General features: G+C 40.8%; 1 protein-coding gene across 1 annotated transcript in view; it reads right to left on the reverse strand.

The window, feature by feature from the left end:
* Nucleotides 1–143: 143 nt before the first annotated feature.
* Nucleotides 144–20,635, reverse strand: part of SMYD2 (SET and MYND domain containing 2) — a 29,373-nt gene continuing 8,881 nt past the window's right edge. Inside the window, exons 3-12 of the mRNA XM_015622333.2 lie at nt 19,674–19,784; nt 17,998–18,058; nt 15,438–15,562; nt 11,664–11,731; nt 9,839–9,941; nt 7,355–7,465; nt 5,470–5,590; nt 5,099–5,273; nt 3,590–3,698; nt 144–1,593 (exon numbers count right to left, since the gene is read on the reverse strand). Of these exons, the coding sequence (XP_015477819.1) occupies nt 1,513–1,593; nt 3,590–3,698; nt 5,099–5,273; nt 5,470–5,590; nt 7,355–7,465; nt 9,839–9,941; nt 11,664–11,731; nt 15,438–15,562; nt 17,998–18,058; nt 19,674–19,769 (1,050 nt within the window). The 5' untranslated portion in view covers nt 19,770–19,784 and the 3' untranslated portion in view covers nt 144–1,512. The remainder of the gene's footprint in view (nt 1,594–3,589; nt 3,699–5,098; nt 5,274–5,469; nt 5,591–7,354; nt 7,466–9,838; nt 9,942–11,663; nt 11,732–15,437; nt 15,563–17,997; nt 18,059–19,673; nt 19,785–20,635) is intronic.

Below are 20,635 nucleotides of genomic sequence, written 5' to 3' on the forward strand. Positions count from 1 at the left end.
AGCTCTGAATAACCGTCTCTAAATAGTAATCCAAGTGTCACAGGGGCAAGGCTCCCACTAGTGCCTTGTGTTCACCTCATCCAATTCTTTGGTGCTGAAGTGTGGTCTGGGCTCTGGACAGACGTGCTGAAGTAAAGGTATTATTTCCCAGAACAAGAGTTTATTTGACAAGACAAAGTTAGGACAAAAACAGTCAGCTACTGCCCTCTTCCTAGGCTTGGCTATAGTTAAAGGGACTTGGCTTTCTGGAATTGTAGATCTGGTGCAATTTTATGTACTCCAGCAACAACTGCTGGCTGGAGAGCAATGAAAGATTTCAGCAAAATGAGCTGACAAACCCTTATTCCAGCAGTTTTATTTTCAGAGCAGTGCTTACAAGAAAGAAAATACAATGAAGTTCTTAAGGGTGATGTGTTCTTTCTCATCAGAACTTTATAAGCTGTGAAAACAGTAAAGAAAGGGCAGGTTATTTTATTGTGCACCATATTTCAATTTTGATGCTAGAAGTTTACAGCTACACGATTTTTCTCCCCCCATCCTTAAAAGTAAATTCTTCCCATTGATCTAAAAGGAGGGGAAAAAAATCCTCTTGTTTTACATATGGGTAGAGAAAGCTATGTCCTGAACTTTCTCCTCAGAAAGTATTCCTGTACCTCTCAGAAATAATTGCTATTACAATAATTGTAATATTACAATAATTATAATAAATATGATTACAACAGCTGTAATCCACTGGAGGTGAAGGTATGACTGTAAGGAAATATGAGCTCTCCTCTGCAATAACTCACTTTAACTTGTAAAGGAGTCTAAAAAGTCAGAAATTGCATAGTTCATGTCTTGTGTAAGCCTTCAAGCTCCAACATAGGTGTCAGTATTTTCTGTAGAAGACAAATTAAGCTCTAGGTCTTTGCTGTGATGAATCCTCATCTGCCAGGAGCAGTGATGGACCTGCAGGTCCAACTGGTTGAGGGAACACTGGTGGCGTTGCTGTAGAATCTACAGAATTCATCACCCCATTTCCCCTCTCTCAGTTAAGCCACTGCAAATAAAAATGATGCAAGAAAAAAAGGAAACAGATACCAAACCACAACAGAAAAAGGGCTTTTGCTAATTTGTCAGAGTAAGCAAAACTATTTGGGCAAAAGTACATATCACAAACCTATTGCACCCATTTAAGTGTACAAGCGGAATCAAGAGTGACCAAGACTGTTTTATTTACTTCATACAAATAAGATCCACACCAACATCCCTAAAGAAAAAAATGACCATTTTTGCACATGAGCCATCAAAAGAAATAACCTTTAAGAAACCATGGATGCTTCCTTTAAAAAAAAAAAAAAAGAAAAAAAAAAGGCAATTGTAGATGTGTGGAAGCTAGGCCTAAGTGTGTTTGTCATTCCAATTATAGGACAGAACTGTGTTCATACTCTACCGCTTTTCAAAGCACTCCTGAAGGTTTCCATAACAAGGCTTTTTAAATAAAGGTTTGAAGGATTGCATAGATTCAAAGGCTCAGTGGTCCTCTAATTCCTTTTTGATCTCTGAAATGTATGGATGATCTTTCCCATGTGCTACTTCCATGATAGCAATTGCCTATGAAAAGGAAAAAAAAATATTCACACAATTGATTCATATATAACACCAGGCTATAAATACTCTCTTTAGAGGTTTGAAGCAGTCTGACACCTCTAGCTACTTTTTGTCCCCTTGTAGTCATAAACCCAGTAGGAAATAAAATGAAATTCAAAACTAAGTAATAAAGGTTTTATATTCAGAGAATACATCTTTGATCTTAAAGGAGCCCAAAGCACCTTTCAAAATTATATTCCTGACAAAACTACTTTGAATGTAACCAGCTCCAGGACAGAAAACTGCAAGTGTGGTGGGTAATATTCCAGCAGAGGACTTAGCCAGTATCTGAGCAGGCTCTGCTCCTACCAATTTATCCTTAAGCTGTCAGAGACATGCAGGTTTAGCACAGGAGTAATGTTGAGGGGCATTTCAAACTTGAGTCTGTAAACCCTTTGCTCCTTCCAGGGGCTGCCAATGCTTTAGGAAGGAAGCAACTTAGGCAAAAGTGAGATCCCATAAGATTCAGACAGAGGCTGCTGTGCCCAGCTCCCTGGTGTTTCACCTGTTTGCAGCCTGCTCCAGGCCTGAGAGGGAATGCTGCAGGTAGCCAAACCCTGATTAGCACCTTTCCTGCCCTGGAGTGTGTACAGGGCAAGATTTCCACTCAAGAAAAGATGTGATAAAAGGCAGCACTCGACAGAGCTGAGAAAAAAGTTCAGTGTAAGTCTGAGAATGTTTAAAGCCCAACAGTGCTAAGACAGCAAGGAATTGCAGTATCCTGGCCCCTGAGCATTTAGTCATTTCATCCTTGGGAAGCTTTATGCTCTTGTATTTGTCAACAACAAGGGCTTTTGGTTCCACCTCAGCAGCAAGAAATTACTCCACCCCTCCTACTGCCCAAAAAAAGAAAGGAGGACCTTCTGGATGAGCTGCTCACAAACTGACAGGGAACAATGGGCTTGCTTTTCCACTAAATCCCAAACATCAAAGGCTGGGATAACTTTGAGCAGTTCCTGCAGACAGCTTTTGGAAGTGAGTCATTAGACAATGTTTGTGTTAGGAAACTAACTATGCCAACATATTTACCTCACAGTTCCCTACTCCCCCATCCCATGCTCCTAACTGGCACAATTCCCATTTCTACTCAAGGGTTTAACACCACAGAGAAGGAAAACCTGTGCCAATTTCAAACTAGGAAACAGTTAAATTTTAGAGCATATATTCTTCTAGCATCTTTCACTATGGTTGGATGGCGTTGTTATTTGCTGGCGAGAAACTTGCCAGCATCTTAAAAGCAAGAAGAAATAAATACATTGTGACATTCCAGACTGAGTCATTATATGCTACAGTAGCCACTGATGCTTAAGAAACTAAAATAAACTTCTGCCCAACAACAATAGGGGAAAATAGTCAAGAAACATAGTATAGACTAATAAAAAATAACAGAATAAAAAACTAAAGAATAAGGAACAGACGAATGAAAAGGGGTGAAGAAAAACATAAAACCAAAATGCTGTATTTGCCAATTTCAGCATTACCAGATGCATTGAATTCCCTTCAGCTATGTAAAAATCGATTGGTTCCAGAAAAAGTAACCACCAAAACTATGCCTAGTTTAAGTTGGATATAGAAATCACAGACTTCAATGAAACACTATGTGCCTTTTATAAGAGCCAAGCATTTTTTCTGTCCTTACCCAAAAAAATGAGGGGAAGATAGGGTTCTGCTCCATTTACACTAGTGCAGCTCTAGCTCAGAGAAGAACTCAGAGCAAATATTTAAGCATAATTCTCACTCCAGCTGCTGCAGTATGAGCCCACTGTGAAAAGGCACCCAAGAGTAGACCCATCTTCCATTCCTAGAAAAACTGAATCTGAGCTAAAAATCCAGAGACCAAATATATATTAACATGGTGCATTTCCTACCACGCCAGGCTCACTGACAGAGAACCACACAGTGTTTCAATGGCCCCACGGCTGAACTGGTGTTATTAATGGAGAAACCAAGTAATAAATACCCTCTTCAGGGCTTTAACTCCAGCCGTCCTGTTCTTCAGTGCCATGTACAGTCTCCCTAATTTCAGCCACATGGAGGCAACATTCAGCGAGTAGGAAGGATAATGTTTACTGCAAGAGAGAAAGAAATTCAGCTTCATCAACTTTGGCAGTTTCATAGCATTTTCCCAGTTCTGTCTCCCTCTCATGGGGCAAGAAGCTGCCTCTCGTTGCCCCTGCCCATTCAGCGCTCATCCCCTCTGCCGTGACTGCCAAGAGCCAGTGCCAATTGTGTCTGGGATGGGGACGCCTGTCAGCTGGGAATTGGACTGAAACTACCATATGCCTCTGAACAGCTGTCAGATGGCAAGGACGTTCTGCCACTAGTTTTAATCTAGCCAGCTACAGAGAGAGCCGGCATTGTTATGAGTTTTGGAGCCACCCTGCACCCGCAGCAGTAGCTCTCTGTGTTCCACAATGGTTGGTGGGCTGGAAAGCGAGGGGCCCTCTGCAGTGTGCAGGGCACACACGGCAGTCTGTGCTCACACACACTGAGCGGGCACAGCCCGCCTCAGCAGAGCTGACCTGGAATGCCAGGCTCAGAGCCAGAGGAGCTGGGCAAGTCCCAGGGAAGATAAATAGTACTGAGCCTCCAGGGGGAGAATGTTGGCTCCTTCTTTGTATCACTGCTCTCTGCCAAGTGCTCTGTGACTTTATGTTGGCATCTGCTCCAAAGGGAGAGCTTTTCTTGCACTCCCCCCAGCTGGCAAGAAAGTCACGTCTCAAGACGAGAATCTGTTTGGGAGATTCACGGCAGGACCAGACGCAGCCAGCGTAACTGGCTGGCTCTAACCAACAGGCTCACTACTGCAAAACCCGAGAATTTTATCAGAAACAGTATTCTTATCTCCTGCAGAGGCTGTGTGCTGCCTTGCCCCACGCAAGGCTTCAGCCTGGGCATTCTCCCATGCCTCCAGCTCTAGGGCAGCAGGATCAGGGACACGGGGCACCCCCAGCTCCGAGCACAGGAGCTGAGCTTGGCTCCAGCTCCCTCTGCTGCTCGGCTCCAGTCCTGGGACACAGCTCTGTTCTCCTGCAGCCGTGCCCACAGTGCTGCTACAGAGAGAGAGGGCTGGGAGATTGTGGAGGCTGACAGCAACACTGGCTTTGCCTCCATTACCTTGTACAAAATACTGTCTGCAGATGAAATTTGAAACCCTTCTTTAGTAAAAAATATTATGGTGTTTTAGAAACCAGTTAAGCACAATTAGCACAGCACCCAAGGTGGAACAAAATTATATTGAGAACCCAAAGCAAGGATTTCAAAGTCAGTCCTGCTATATATTGCAAGACCGCATTCTGATAGTAACAAACACTGTCTCATCATTTAAATATTCCTTTTTGAATAGTGGTATCATGGGTAGAATGTTTATATAACATACACTGAGAGAAGTGACATCTGCCCAAACTAACCTTAATTGTTCATATTATTAATTAAAGCATTAAGAAAAAAAATAGTCTCTCATATTTACCTGTAGGGTCTGATAATTTTTTGCCCATAACAGAGCGCACCTTCCCAATCCTGCACGTAGAGACAGACACCCATGGCCTGGTACATCATATGTAACATATAAACATTACTGTCTTCAAACACTGCACCCATCTTGTCCAGGCTGAGTTCACAGATCTCCAGTAATTCACTCGGGGGTAGGAAGAAGTCAAGGAATGCAATGATTGGATGGCCTGTCACTATATGACTACCTGATGCTAGCTTCTGACACAAAGAGGACAGAGAAGTTTAATTTCTACTGGTCACAGTATTTCTCCTGCACGTACTTCTGAAGTTCAGCAGGCAAGATTTTTAGGTCACACATCAGTGGAGTGAGGGTAAGACAAAGGATATATTTGTAGTGTTTGGCTCGCCTGAATTCCTCAATCACGTTCCTGGCATATTTGATCATGTCTTTTACTGTCTCTGCTGACGGAGGATCATTCAGCTTGCAGATTTCCAGTTTCTCTTTATCCTGAAGAAAACACAATGGACCTTACAAAGGCGGATTCCAAGCTCTACAAATAAAAGTGCACCTGCTATACAAAATTTCTCTAATAAAAAGACGCAGATGTGAACTTAAGCTCTTCAAAGAATGAAAAAACAAAGGTAGAGTGTGCACCTGCAATTTTTCTCTAAAGCCTTGGCTAGAAATCCCAGGATCCCCTGGCCCTCCAGTTCATCTGCCACTCTCTACTTCCATGAAGTCACTTTCTTTTGAGAGATTGAAGAGCTTTTTGATTTTGTATTGCAAGCAGTTTTACATAAGAAATTTCAATGGTTCCAAGAGATTAGGGTTTAAAACAAATTTAGCCTTAGTTTTAAGGCTATAACAGCTTAAGTACCTTAGGCTGGACTACCAATAGATGTCTCTGTGGAAAATGACATGATCTTAAAGACAGAAAAGAATCCTTCCAATCTACAGACAAAACCACATTTCCATATATTTTGTTACTTCTACTGGACAGCTCCACTTATCCCTGTATCTAACATACCATTTCATGAAGAGTCAGCTGCAATCTAGAGACAATCTTTTGCTGTTTAAGCTTCACATTGTTGCTAGATTTCTTTTTCTTTTATTATTTAATCTGCCAGCTGAGAGAGCTACAGGGACTCTTTCCAGAACTGAAGGAGGCTGATTGACAGGTGACTCCCAGAGTAGCACATTGTTGAAAATCACAGATGAAATCCTGGCTTCATTAAACTCAGTGGCAAAATTATCAAGGTAACTGTGGGGGAAAACGTAACTGATATGGTATCAACAGAACGGCTTCAAGCAACAATACTGGGTACTATTTGGGAAAAAAAATAAATCACAAAAGATGACACCATTTAGGGGAAAGAGATGGTTGTCTGGTCAATGTGGGAAGCAGCTTTTAAAAGGATACTTAGTGAAAATGGGAGGACAAATGATCTGGAACTTAAGAATTAGATTGAGACACACTGATCTTGTCTGGAATGACAGATAAGCTAACACAGAGCTCAATTCTTGTAGGACCTTCAGTGAAGGAGGTCCAAATGGTTTCACAGGCACAGCTGTCTCAGTAGCTGTTGGGTTTGGGTACCTTTTCCCTCCAATAAGAGCTTTTCTTTAAAACACCTAACACCCTGTTTTCAGGAATATTGTCTGGATCTTCCTCTGTCTTTTGAAGGGCCCCAGCTCATGTTTAATGAACACAATTCTGGCCTGCACATCTCAAAGGGCTGTGACCCAAGACCACACTGTCCCTGAGTAGACCAATATGATGATATTGTACAAAAGAGCATTCCTCAAATTCTGCTGGGTCTCCAAACCATCCAGACATTCCATACAATGTCCCCTGGAATTGACTGAAATGTCCCAACCAGAAAGTGCAGCAGCACTGTGTCCCAGAAATGCCCCAAGCAAGATTTACTTGCTGGGAGTTGATAGTATGAAATTAAAAAAAAAGTTCTGAGCTAAATTTGTGTAGCATAGGCACAGTATAATTATCTACTTTCAACAATGTTCTCATTTTTGCTTTGTAGCTCAACTTTAAATAGGCTTCTACCAGGAAATTTCCTGATGTGTCATGATTACAATGGAAAGAATGACTATCAGAAAGCATTCTGGACAGAAAAACAGAAAAACAACCACCTCCCGCTATTATCTTCCTTTCCAAAATGTAATTAAGCCAGACAGGATTTTGCATCTAAGGACATGGGTAGGTGCCTTGACCAGAAGGCCAGTCAGAAGTATATTCCACACCAATTCCATTACCTTTTCTTTTGTAGTGCACTCCCTGCAATCACAACTAAAGAAATAGGAGTCTCTTAACCGGTCATTTCTGTCTTCTGTGGGATACAGCAGGTCAATATAGCTGCTGAAAATCTACATGGTAAAAAAAAACCAAAACAGCAGTTAGTGAGAAGCAGCATCACTAAACATAATTATTATACTAGTTCTGATATATGTAGCATGACAACTATATTCATGCAGCTTGTGGACCCCTGCAGCCACATCACCTGCCGGCTCCCTCACATTCCGAGCCCTTTGGCAGCATCAGGAGTTGTCACTTGTGAATGTAACCTGACAGAGAAGTGTTCCTTTCCTATCTGTTATGGAATTTCCCCAAAATATTACCCTGGCTTGCACCCAGGACAGCAAGATTCAGGTGTGGATAAGGAAACTATCACAGCATAAATCTCAGGCTCCTGTCAGACTACAAAGAGATGCCTACTTTTCAGAAGTAAAATAATGATTTCAGGTATCCAGCTTAGGATAAATTACAGTGGCCTGGTTTTTTTAGAGGCTGGAATCTCAAATTTTTCTTTCTGAAAACCTACAAAAATTGGGGCAACAGCAGTCACTAGTAGCTTTAGAAACTTAGGACAAGACCTTTAGATCTCTGAAAAGAAGAGAGGCCCAGTGCTCCAGTTCAAGGAGAATGAATATCAGATTTACTTCAGCAGCAATATTTTAAAGCAAAGAAAACCTGCTTTTGAACATTTTAAAGGCCCTTCATATATACTATTCTTAAGTTTTCCTCTATTTCAATGGTCTTCAGAAAAGAACCCCTGCAACTAGCTTTAATACTCTGCTTTTAAAACGAGATCTCCCCCCAAGAAACAAGTCCTATGCACAGCGCAGTTGATCATTCTGCAGACCAAGGAACAGCTATAGCTCCATTTCCTCATTTACAGTTATTTGAAATGTTTTCCTCAGTCTTTATACTTAAAGCCTCTCTTTTCTTTAGAAGTAAAATTACATGTAATTTCATACAGTGCACCTTCTTAAGTGTGAGCATGTTATCTCACACTTTCCCTCACACTCCTCTCCTCCCTTCGATATTATCAAAGCATGCGGAACGCAGGAACCACATTTAGAGCAAAAGAAACTTTAAAATGTTGCCCTGCAATGGCTACAGGGAGCCTGAAGATGGAGACACAGGCTGGGAGACTGCACAGCGACCACACACAGCCACAGCTCACGTTTAGAAAATTCTGAAGTATCAGAAAAGCGAATGTGCAAAACCTGTGAGGTCCTGGAGACCTGAAGCTGCTTCGAAGGCAGAATTAAACCTGAAGAAGATGCCTGAAGAAGGTAAATACTCCACATCTCTACCTCTAATGATACACCTTCCCCCAAAAAGCTGAAAATGTCTGGGATTCCACAACAAAATTCTGCAGCCAGAATCAGTCCTTGTCTGTTACCACAATGCATTTGCAGTGACTGCCAACATCACAGACAAATCATTGCTGGCAAATGGCATCAAAAGAAGTTGCTCACCTGAGTCATTCACCCTTGGCTACAGCAACTAAACTCACTTTGTTCACAAGGGGGAACAGCTATAATCCACAAAAATAACCTCTCTACCTTTCTTCCAGGCTGCTATCACACACCTGAGAAAACAATAGATGTTATCAAAAATCAAATCTGAGCTTATCAGCTTTTCTTTGCCCATTAAATTAACATTTACAATAGAGCCATTGAAATTCTGTTCGAGCTCCATCCCCAGAGAGGATGTTCAGTATCTCCATTCCCTCCAGGTATTTGAACATCCTACCCAACTCAGTTTAACATCTTTTTGTTGTTTTCTTTTTAAATAAAGTGCAGCTCTACTGTTTAAAACTCTCTGCCAAATTCATTATTTGATTGAGAAAGTTTCAAGGTAAACCCAGAACCTTATTCAATTTCACAGATTTTTATTCTTCTCTGTTCAGTTTCACCCCACCTAAAACCACACGTCTGTTCATCTGTGATTTCCCAGCAAATGCTATTCAGGTGATATGACCAAGTCCCATGTTCTGTGGATGCTCTGTCCAAACGGAAGTCAGAGGACTTATCTGTACCCATTTACCTCATTTATTCTGGCTTCAATTTCAACACATTACTATTATACTGGGAACTATTATAGCAGTAATAATTTGCTTTGATCTTGGAATTTCAAAGCACCAGCCAAACATCAGTAAACTCAGCCTCATTTTACAGATGGGTAAACTGAGAGAGAGGCTGGCAAATACACAGTGACTGCTGCAGGTGCCTTTCCCAATTTTTAGCAAAAAATAGGGTACTGTCTCCAAAAATCCCATCAATCCTCCAGTCACCGTAATTTTTCCAAAGCACCATCTTGCATTTCTCTGAGAAACAAGAGATCTTTCCTTCCTGTTACTAAGTTGCCATCTAGTTGAAAGGATCCCTGAGAAGCAGAATGAATCCTGTTAGGTTGCACGAGAACAGAACACATTCAAACACTGCATTTACCTCATCTCCAGGCTCAATCTCTCTAACAGCTCTGACTTCAGCCAAGGTTCCCTTGTAAGTCACAATCACATTTGGGCAACAGCTATGGTTCATCAATGCAACACTGTAAAAGTAGAAAAGAAAATGTTATCCCTAACAACCACCACAAGCAACAGGCAAAAAGTTAAGCACCACTTCACAAAATAAGTAAGTCTGAAAGATTGAATCAGTCTGTTTCTCTAACCTGTTTTTATTCTGAGACTTAACATGAAGGTAACCTTGGGAAAATCTGTTGCACTGTTATTTATTCTAATGATATGGAGAATGGCTGTGCTAATGAATCATTACAATTTTTAAATCCTATTACTGCAGAACTAGGCAAGTTATTATTTTCCCCTTCTTACAGTGCTAAAGGACAGCTGACAGGTATGTTCATGTATCTTTACTATCAACATGATAGACAGGCTATTTTCCTCAGAGAAGAAAGAAAAACATGTTTAACCTAAAAGGAAACAAGTAAATACAGGAAAATTAAAGTCTTTGCTGCATTCCAAGTTGAGATGGGTGTTAAAATTTTAGCTGGCTTCTATTCAAATGTAAGCAGCCTCCATGTTTGAAGTGGGAGGGAAATCTCTGTCTTTTATACAAGCACATGACCTGGACAAAAACCTGTATGGATAGAGAAAAGTAAACCCCCTAATTAGGAAGCACGGAGAATGTGCAGTTCACTGCTCATCTGATATAAAATTTGTAATTTCAATTCTTTCTCTTCCAATCTAGCAAAATAACAACTGTCTCTTCAGTATTTTTAGCTCACATGCATAACTCTTAAATAGGAAAGATCTGACTTGTGTATCCTGAGCATTTATAAAGGATGGTGTTGGACATTTTTCCAGAACATCCTGGTTTAATACTCTCCTCTTCCCACAATGACTCTGATCCTGGGTATTTCAAGGCACTAATTTCCAGTCTCTGGATCAGGGATATGAACAGACAGACCTGCCTGAAGAAGAAGAATAATCTGTGAAGCAACAACTAGCTACTGCTGCTTGTCTGCAGCACTTGGCAAAATTACATCCAGCTTTAAGTGGGCATCTGTAAGTTTCAGGTTACTTTGACACACATAAACTATGAGTAATCCAAGCCTCACCAGGAAGTCAAACTAAGCCTCAGTGCTAATACCTTCATACAGACTGTGCAGAGATCAGGGGCAAAAAATACCCTCCTCTGCTACAATATTAAATGGGAAGGACATTTAAAAATGCAAGAAATGATTCTTGGCCCTACAGAAAGCTGTAGTCCCCCGTTCACCAACTGCAGTTAATACTTAATATCTGTAGTTTATTTGTAAAGCTAAGAAGCTTGTACATTTTATTTTTTTTCACTGTCATAGCAAGGAGGCTCAAAGAAGCCATGAGAGGGATTTACTATTTGCCAAGGAACAAAGGTAGAGAAGGGATAATGTTCAGAGAGCACCAGGGGAAGGATTATAACCAGCCGAAAAAAAAAAAAAAGTAAGTGGTGAATAAATCAAGTCACCTGCAATCCTTTTCATTGGGCTTTGATCATTACTTGATGTCCCTGTCCAGAACCTGCTACCCAAGTGTTTTTTTACCAACCTGAAAATAGTTCACAACCTAAGTTTCAAAACAAATTATATATGCAATTTTACCAAAATTACTGGATTTTTAAGGAAAACTGCTGCAAATAATTTGCCACATTAGCCAATTAAAGATATTCAAAACAAGATAAATTAATTCCTTTGGTAGATATGTATTTCCTCTATTTGTTTTTAAATAAGTTAATTTTATCTTTTAAAATATTTTATATTTTAAAATCGACCTACTCAGGAAATATGGCTGATCCCAAATGGGAGAGTTCTTCATCTTCAATCGTGAAGCCATTACAGTTAACCTAAGAAAAAAGAGAAAGGTGCTGGATCAGCTTCTGGTCAGCTGAGTAGTCCACATGTACTTACATGTCACATTCTCATGCATCAAACACAACTGCAGAAATTTGCTTACAATTTTCCACCCCCCTCTCCTGGACTCACAGGGAGCTCCATGACATCTCGACAAGTGAAATGAGGACAAAGTCCCTCTCCAAAGGAATGCACAGGACACTAAAAAAATGACAGTCCAACACTTGCACCTGCTCAGGACACATCTAGTGAATTGCTCCTTGGAGGGCCAACCAGGAGAAGTGGGGCTCAAAAAGAACACAAAATATCTCACCCCAACATGGGGCAAAAAGACTTCATTGGGGCATGACAAGGGAAGGGCCAAAGCAGAACTACACATTCAAGGAGCAATGTGGGAATGAAGGGCAGCAAACTCAGCCAGGCTGGGGCAGTGCAGATCTTTGATGGAGCACATGTCAGAGACTTGCCACAATGGCACCTGTCATCAAAGACTGCACATATCAGCTACAGCTAAAGCACATGTGAAAACAACAAAAGCACTGAGAAAGACTTGAACCTCATAAAGACATAGACTAGGAGGGGACAGAAAAAGGACAGAGTATGAGAGGAAGTGTATTCCTAATTTAAACAGACATAGGATCAAAAGAACTTGTTCACAAAACTCTCTTATAGAATAGATTCAAGCAGGTTTTAAAACCTTCTCACTTTTGTTCTCATCCAAGTCAAAGAAATCTTATAGAAGTTTCAGCTTTTTTCATGTGGTTTGTATGACTTTAAGTGGCCAAAATGTGCCTCAGTCAAGTACTTTATTCCACTTCCACTTCAATCACATACATACCAACACAAAGAGAACCTTCTCCACACTCACCATTATCTCCCTACAAACATGAAAAAAGCACCAGTAATGCACTAAAACAACCACTCACTAAAACAATGTGGCCAAGTCCAGTTAAAGCTAGAAAGGGCACAGGAACAGACAATCAAGTATAGTGCAGTTTTGAATTTTAAAATTTTGCAATATTATATTGTTTTGGAAAGGGTAAAAGCTGACAACAAATACTACCAACAATAATCACAGAACTATTGATTGGTTTGGGTTGGAAGGGACTGTAAAGATTGAGTTCCAATCTTTGGATTGTTTTTTCTCCAATCCCCAGAGGCAGAGACTCCTTCCAGTACCCCAGGTTGTTCACCAAGCAAAGTGATATACCCCACAAGCTGGAATGCAGCCTGGACTGGCTTTTAGAAATACACAAATACCCAAAGCCACTCCTCAGGCATGAACTGTTCAGCGTGAGTTGACAATTAAGGCAAGTATCCCGATTCACTCATCAGTATCTCTGCTATCTTTGCTTCATCTTTATCTTGTTATTTTTAGCAATATAGCACCCAAAGGTTCTCAGTCTCTCAAGATGGGCATGCTACTGCACTGGCCAGTGTAAGAGCATACCTGAACCAACACCAAAATGTAATTGCTGAATGCAAAAACAATAAAAAGGAAAGGAAATTTCAACAGCAAGTAAGACCATAAGACTACAAAGGCTGACAAAGAGCAGCTTGATGGTTCTGAATCACAGGGAAATATTTAAAAATATGTATTGAGTTATCATCAACTCCCCTCCACTAAGCCAGAAACAACACACTTCATGAAAGTACTATATTAGAAATGACACAAGAAGAGGGATTAGATAGGATGAGATATCACTGGTTTCACCAGAATGCAGGACTAAAAACAGGCAAAGTGGAGGGAGTGAAGAGACGACAGCAATAAAACTGGAGCTCAAGGTTGTTCCCAATGGTGGAAAAGAGAATGTGCAAAGGGAGGCACTAAATGCAAGGTCTTCAAGGAAAGGGTGAGATGCTAGAACTTGAGGCAAGAGAGAAACTGTTTGAAGAGTATGACAAGGTAAGACTGAGGAAGAAAAGCTCCAGCCTCAAGAGCTGTATTTCGATAGAGACAAAAGAGAGTAGAATGATGCCAACAGCTGGAGAAGAGAGCAGTGAAAGGCAAGGACTTTGGATGAAAGAACTCTATTCCACTCAAAAGGACCACTTAGACTTCAGCTGTGTAAGGAAGAGCATCAGGCAAAGTTCACTAAAAGCAGTGAGGAGTCAGAAGTATTCACGTCCCAAATGACTGCCCTGAACCACAGGGAGAACCAATAAGGGATGGAGGAGCAAAATAGACCACACAAGGCCAGAGTAAGTGTTGAGGGAAAACAAAGGAGCAGCAGCATATCCATACTACTGGTTTTAGGTAATTTTAACTAATTATTAGGAAACATGCTTGTACAGCTCAAGTACAAGCATATCTCCCTTTCTTCTGGAAAGATTTATCCTGGGACCAACACCTCAGAAGATTGCATCCTGTAAAACACTTCTGAGAAGCATCCAGATGACTTCTGGAGATTTTAGTTCAAAAAATGTCCACAGTGGCAGAGAGTTACCTGCTGATCAGGATGAGCTTTAAGGTAACATCTATGGGTGACATCCATAGAGAAGACTGGATGGAATACAGTATCAGGGAGTCAGCAGCTCACAGAAGTCAGTTAAAGTACCACAATCTGGTGGAGCTGCTCTTGGACAGGACATGGAACAAAAGTAATCATAGCCAAAATAATGAATTCCTTGGGGAATTCTGGTTACATTCTAAGAAAAATATTCAGAAATACCACAAGAAACTGGTTGTACTAACATCTTGAAAGTATCCCTCTGACAAATATAAATGTTAAAGTCTTCAAAAGAGGAAAAAACCCTTGTTATTGAAAGGAAATGTATAATTAGAAACAACACAAGGGATGATAAGCATATGCTAAACATCCTAAAGAATCATTCCTTTAAAGATTAAGAGTACCTCGCTATTAAGGAAATAGTAACTGTGTTCCTTGTTGGTAGATGCCCAGCTTTACCAAACAGGATATTTCCATCTCAGATTTCATCACAGAAGTCAACATTTGCTCCCACCTTATGATATTATTTTACTCAGAAACTTAAGTACAAAACTAGCTTATATTGAAGCAAAAGAGGAAAAAGAAGAAAATGAATCTTTCAGTATTTCACGGGTGTATTATTCCATCCACTACAATACATTCAATTCAGATGCATATGAAAAGTAGATGAGAAAAAAGTAGTGACATATCAGAAGTTATCTAACAAGACATCCTGTCTTTCCTTCATCTCTCCAGATGGCCAAACCACCTGACTACATTTAAAAGCCACACACCAGATAAAAGTTTTACGCTGCGCTTTCTGCTGCTCTTTTTACGTCTCTGAAGTTTACTCCCTGTGAAGGTCAAACACAATGATGACCTGACCAGCAAGAATTTCCACAAGTTTGAAGCCTGAATGAAGGATTTGTCTCTGCAGGGTCTCAGGCCAGCAGTCTTCCATGTTATTTCAACAACAGCCACACTGTTTGGCCCACAAGAAGCTTAACTTTGACAGAGTTTATTAAAAGTGATGTTTCCCCTTTTCTTCAGTGGGAAAGTTTGCAGACAAGAGTCTCTCCCCTCAGGATGGAAGTGGGGCACAACCAGCCACTATGGCTCAATGAAGCACATCTCCATCAAGTATAGTCATTTGTCCCTAAGATAAGCAAAGAGCTACCCTTTCCATTGCCATTAACATGCTCCCCCTTTCAGAAAGGCCAAACTCCTACAGCACCATCCACCTAAGCAGGCTGTGTTCTATCCAACTTACTTGTGCAAAGAGAACTACAAGAGCAGCATTGTCAGGGTAGTCCAAGTGCTTTGAGTAAAAGTGATGAAGAGCAGCAATGTCGTTCTGAATCAGCTCTCTCTTTTCATTGTCTAGTTTGTCAAGGTCTGTGGACAAAAAATACATTCCATTTCAGTAACAGGAAAACCCCTCCAGGTAGACTTATATTAGAAGTAGCCCAGAGTTTAACAGAAACCCCTGAGGGACAGGCCACTTGGAAGTACTGCAAGAAGTGCCGGCTCTTCCACAAACATAACATTGCCTCTGCTAAAGCCACACATGCGCTACAAGGACACAGAACCACAGAATCACTAGGTTGGAAGAGACCTTCAAGACCATTGAGTCCAACCCATGTCCAACATAAGAGATTAAAAAGCATTTTCTAACATCTTTAGGTTAGCAGGTAACTGGACACAGACTTTACTTTCTTGGGAGAAGGGCTGTAGTCTTTAAAGTGCATTTGTTAACTCTAGCAAACAGCCCAGCCAGCCCTGGCTCTCAGGAAGTCTATCAACAGGGGATAGCTGTCCTCAGCTGTCTGACACGCCCTTACGAGCTATATGATCCCATCTAGTGGAGCGTGAACTCACACTAAACATCACTCACCTGAAAGCATGCTCTATATAATGAAACTTTCTCATACAGACCTATTCCTTATTCTCACAAACCAGCCCAAACTGCTGCTAAGGCTGCTTATCCCTGCTGCTTTTAAAAGATGTGGTCTTTCCTAGCACAGAAGCCCTATTTGTGGCCACACATCTAGCAACAATACTGGGGCTAGTTACAGGGGTTCCTTCTGCAGCAAGAGGAGGATTTACATGAGGGTGCCCAGGAATGCAATCCACCTGACTTATTGCAGGTACCTGCTTCAGGAGGTAGCAAACAGCGCCTGAAAGTGCCCATCTCTATGGGCTGGAGGTGTGTTTAGATTACAGATATCTACTAATAGGAGACAGCAGGAATATCAGTGGAAATGTCCTGGCACACCTGCTAACTGTATTCCATTATGTGTTTCTTTGGAGATTTACTCTCAGGCCCATGACAAGTTCTAGCCAATGCCATGGCCACTAAACCTTTCCCTACCTGGCCCATGCAGAGTAAGCTAGATGATCAACCATATACTTCTGCTCCCCTCTCTCTTCCCTCAAGAGCAGAGTGGCTGGGAGTTTTTTCCTAACCCACTCTCACACAATGGTAGTGTTACTAGCTCTCCCCTGCTCTCCCCAACTCAAAATAATAATGGAGAGAAAAGGCTGCACAACAGTGGAAGAAGGAGGAAATTACTTGTCAGAGCAGATGTTAATGATGGGGGAGTCATAAGACACACTGAGGAAAATGAAATAGGACCATTTGATGAGAATTAAGACGAATAAGAAATTCCGAGCTTCCAACTGACAGCCAGGTACCTTTTCCTGTCCTGTGTGTGGTGTTGCAAAGCGTAAGACAATGATAAAGGTGCTAAGCAGTGAGGTGAGTCAAAAAGGCAGTAGGAACTGGGGTGCTTGCTAACAAAACAAAGGCTTCTAAAGCACAAGTGGGACACTGCAACAGAAAAAAAAAATCAGTCTTTTATCTCCCAAATTAATAAATTATTGAAGATAAGCTGCAATGCAGAAGAATACACAGAAATTACTTCAGCACTTATCCGTTCTCCTCAGCCTCAATCCTGCCAACTTACGTGTAGAACTATCCTTGCCCTAGGCAAAGTTAAATGGTGGTATTTTCCCCCCTTGCTCCCCCAGTTGTCCCAAAAGCAATGACAGGAGCTTTTGTTCAGGAAGCAAATAAGACCACTGTGCTTGGTTACTCTGGTACCTCAAGTCCCAGCATTTATTCAGCATTTTGTAAAAGGTTTTGGAAGCCATCAGAGTGAGTAATGTGACTATACAACCCATTGCCTCTGTGTATATTATGCTCAGCACCAAGAAAGAAAACAACAGACTGGTGAAAACTGTGTCAGGATGGCTGCTAATGGTCAGTTTCTAACTCGGCCCTATTGGATGTAAACAGCTGCTTTACAGTTAAAAGCAACCCATTGCTTTATCTCCTTCTTTGGATTATTTTAAAGCATTTAGGACATGGAATCATATATAACATGTCAGATTTGACTGGCAGTGACAGATACTGAAGCACAGTCCAGAGGGTTCTGCAATTAGCCCCTTAGTCACTGTCACCATCAAGCAACTGTGCTGTCTCTGATTTTATGCCTCCTGGTAATAAATACCAGCTATTTTAATTTTACAATATTACAATTCTCAAAAGAAACTAGAATACCATAGAAGCAAGAGATGGATGTATGCTACATAATTAACTCTGTCTAGGTTTTCATCCTTGTTTCACAGCTCCCACAAACAGCCAAGAAAAGAAAAAAAGAGAAAGAACACTGCACTTTCAAAAAAATGAGGAACCACAATTCTCTTTGTTTACTTCTTTCTTCCAGCATGAGCAGGATGTTCTGAAAGGTGCTGATGGAGGGGAGCTATGGCAAAACAAATCATTAATAGTCAAAACCTCTGTTTACCTGCAAGCATTTTTTACTTACGTGATTCAAACTCCTTTACAGCAAACAGCCTCTCTGACTGCGTTCTTTCTGGGTGAGTTTTCTAACAACAAGGGAAAAAAAAAATAAGAAAACATTTTAATGTTTCACTTTGGCAATTTTGTGTACTCATTCAGAATTTGGGAACTCCTACCTGTAAGACAAACCCAAACCCAAAGTCTATGGAATTTATAAGAGTTGATGAACAGCAATGAGTTAAATTGACTGCCCTAAGTAAAGGCATAGAAATAGTCTCTCCACACCAAATTAGGCAGCCAAAGATGAACTCCTATCAAATTTATATACATAAACTGAACAGTACTTTAAATATGTCATTTGCTTTGTTCTAGACACCCAGAAAGCTGCTAACAATAGCAAGCAGGCAGAAGACAGGCTTTGCTTTGAGGAAAGTGAATAAACTGACTGTTGACAGAGTTCAAAAGCAATGCTCCACTGTTGGCCTAAGGCCACTTCTTTGTAATCTTGGCCATTAAATATGGCTTTGCAGGTGGCCCAGCAGCTGAGGTTCAGGGACTATGGTTTGCATATTTAGCTTTTATATGACACATAGGGTTCTCCCCCCTCCCCGTAAGCAATGAAAGCAGAAATTTACTCCAACGACTTTTTGTCATTAAACAATTCAATTTTCTTTGTGGATCACCACCAAACCACACTTTAATTAAGTCACACACATGTATATTCACGTACACACATCTACACACACAGTGAGGATGTAGCTACCTTCCCAGCAGGCCACCAAAATCCTCCCTACATACAGCATCCAGGTTGCCCTTGTCACATAAGCAGACCTCAATCATAAAAATATGCTTCAAAGAGGATTTGTTTTTGCAGAGAGAGTTTAGAGCTCTACAAAAATACACAGCACAATAACCTTGAAACTCATGAATCCCATCCTCTCCCTGTAAGCACTTGTGTTATCCTTAGAATCCATATAGCTAAGGAACACTGAAATGGAGGTTGACATTGCAAATCTTCTTTCCTTACTCACAATATTCTTTTTCTCCAAAGACAAAGGGTCTGAGATTTCTCTCTCAAAGTTTTCACCAGCTAACTCATAATCATAATGGACACCTCTGGGGTGTTTTTGACTCACAAATGTACTGGAAGTTATATGCTACACAATACTATGCAACTGTAGCTGAAAAATACAACAAGAGGCAACTCCTTCATAAAGGTATCAGTGCCTGCAGCCAGATAACTCTAGAAGCATTCCTTAGAATTTAAGCCCAAATACAATCTTATTCTTCTTTCTCTTCATCATCTTGGTTACATGTGTGGCCCTGGTGCTTGCCCACACATGTAACCAAGAGCTCAAATCTACCAGAACAGAGGCTGAAACACCAATGTGAAACTATCAGTAAACATTTCCAGGCTCTGTGCAGCAGTACCTTGGCCATAGGTTACAGCTGAAGACCTCACTAGCCTTTTGCTAGCTTACTGCAGAAGTCTCCAGCTGGACTATGTTGGGCCTGACCCTGCTGATGTGGTCTGATGGACACTTCATTCTGCTGCTTGAGCTCTGTGTTACACCTGTCTGTACACAGGAAACTTATGTGTGTGTGTGCCCTTTGCAGGGACAGTTACTGCCGGTCAATTTTGATTTTCCTGCCTTCCCTGGCACCCAGAGCAGGCAAAAACCTCCCAGGCCTTCAGCTCACCTGTTTGGCAAGGATCCTTGCTGTTAGCCTCACAGTCTCTGAGGGATTCCAGTTCTGCCCAAAAGTGCACATGGAGGCACATTCCAGCTTGTGCATTGGCCAGTCTTCTTTCTGAAAACATAGAAAAAAACAATTTTAAAAAAATAAAAATAAGTGACATGGAGATAAACTTATGAAAAAGGGAATGAAGCAAGTCCTGCCAGATCCTAGGGGTCAAGTGAAATGTGTTTCCCTTACAAAATAAGGTGCCGCTTACTAAGTCTGAACAAAAGCTTGAGTCTTATTTAAGGGGTACAGCCGTCCTGCTTTATTTCAAACAAATTCACAAGGGATGAGCTGAGGTCAGAACATCTTCATTTACTCAATGGAAAAAAAGAATTAAATGACAAAGAAACAAACAGACAACATGATTTATAAATCACCAGTTCTTATTGTTCAGATCAAGCATATGAGGATGCTGTAGGTCTGAGCTTGATGACTTTATTGGGTTCATTTCCATTTAATATCTTGGCCCTTCATTATGAGGTGACCCTGGTGTAATTAGGAGTAATGTGTCTGAAGTCAATGGATTCACAATCACTAAGAATCCTTTGACTGTAAGGTCAAGCATTCTGATGGAATGATCTTTTTTTTTTCCTTAAATGTTGAAGAATAAAAGTACAGCTAGACAATAAAAACACACTAATACAGACAAACATTTTACTTCAATCTACAGAATATTTTAGTTAAATACAGAATATTTTGGGTAATATATAGCATATTCCTAGCTCAACAGACATACAGGAGTGATGGCACCCAAGGCCACAGAATCTTCCAAAGAATAGCATAGAATCACAGACTAACAATCTGCACTAGCACAGGCTGTCCTCAGACTGCATCAAATTTCATATTATTAATTCATTTACACATGGAAATATTCAAGCAATGCACAGTTATTTATTGCTATATCTCATCCCAAACAC

This window comes from Parus major, chromosome 3, assembly GCF_001522545.3.
Source record: "Parus major isolate Abel chromosome 3, Parus_major1.1, whole genome shotgun sequence".
NCBI lineage: Eukaryota > Metazoa > Chordata > Aves > Passeriformes > Paridae > Parus > Parus major.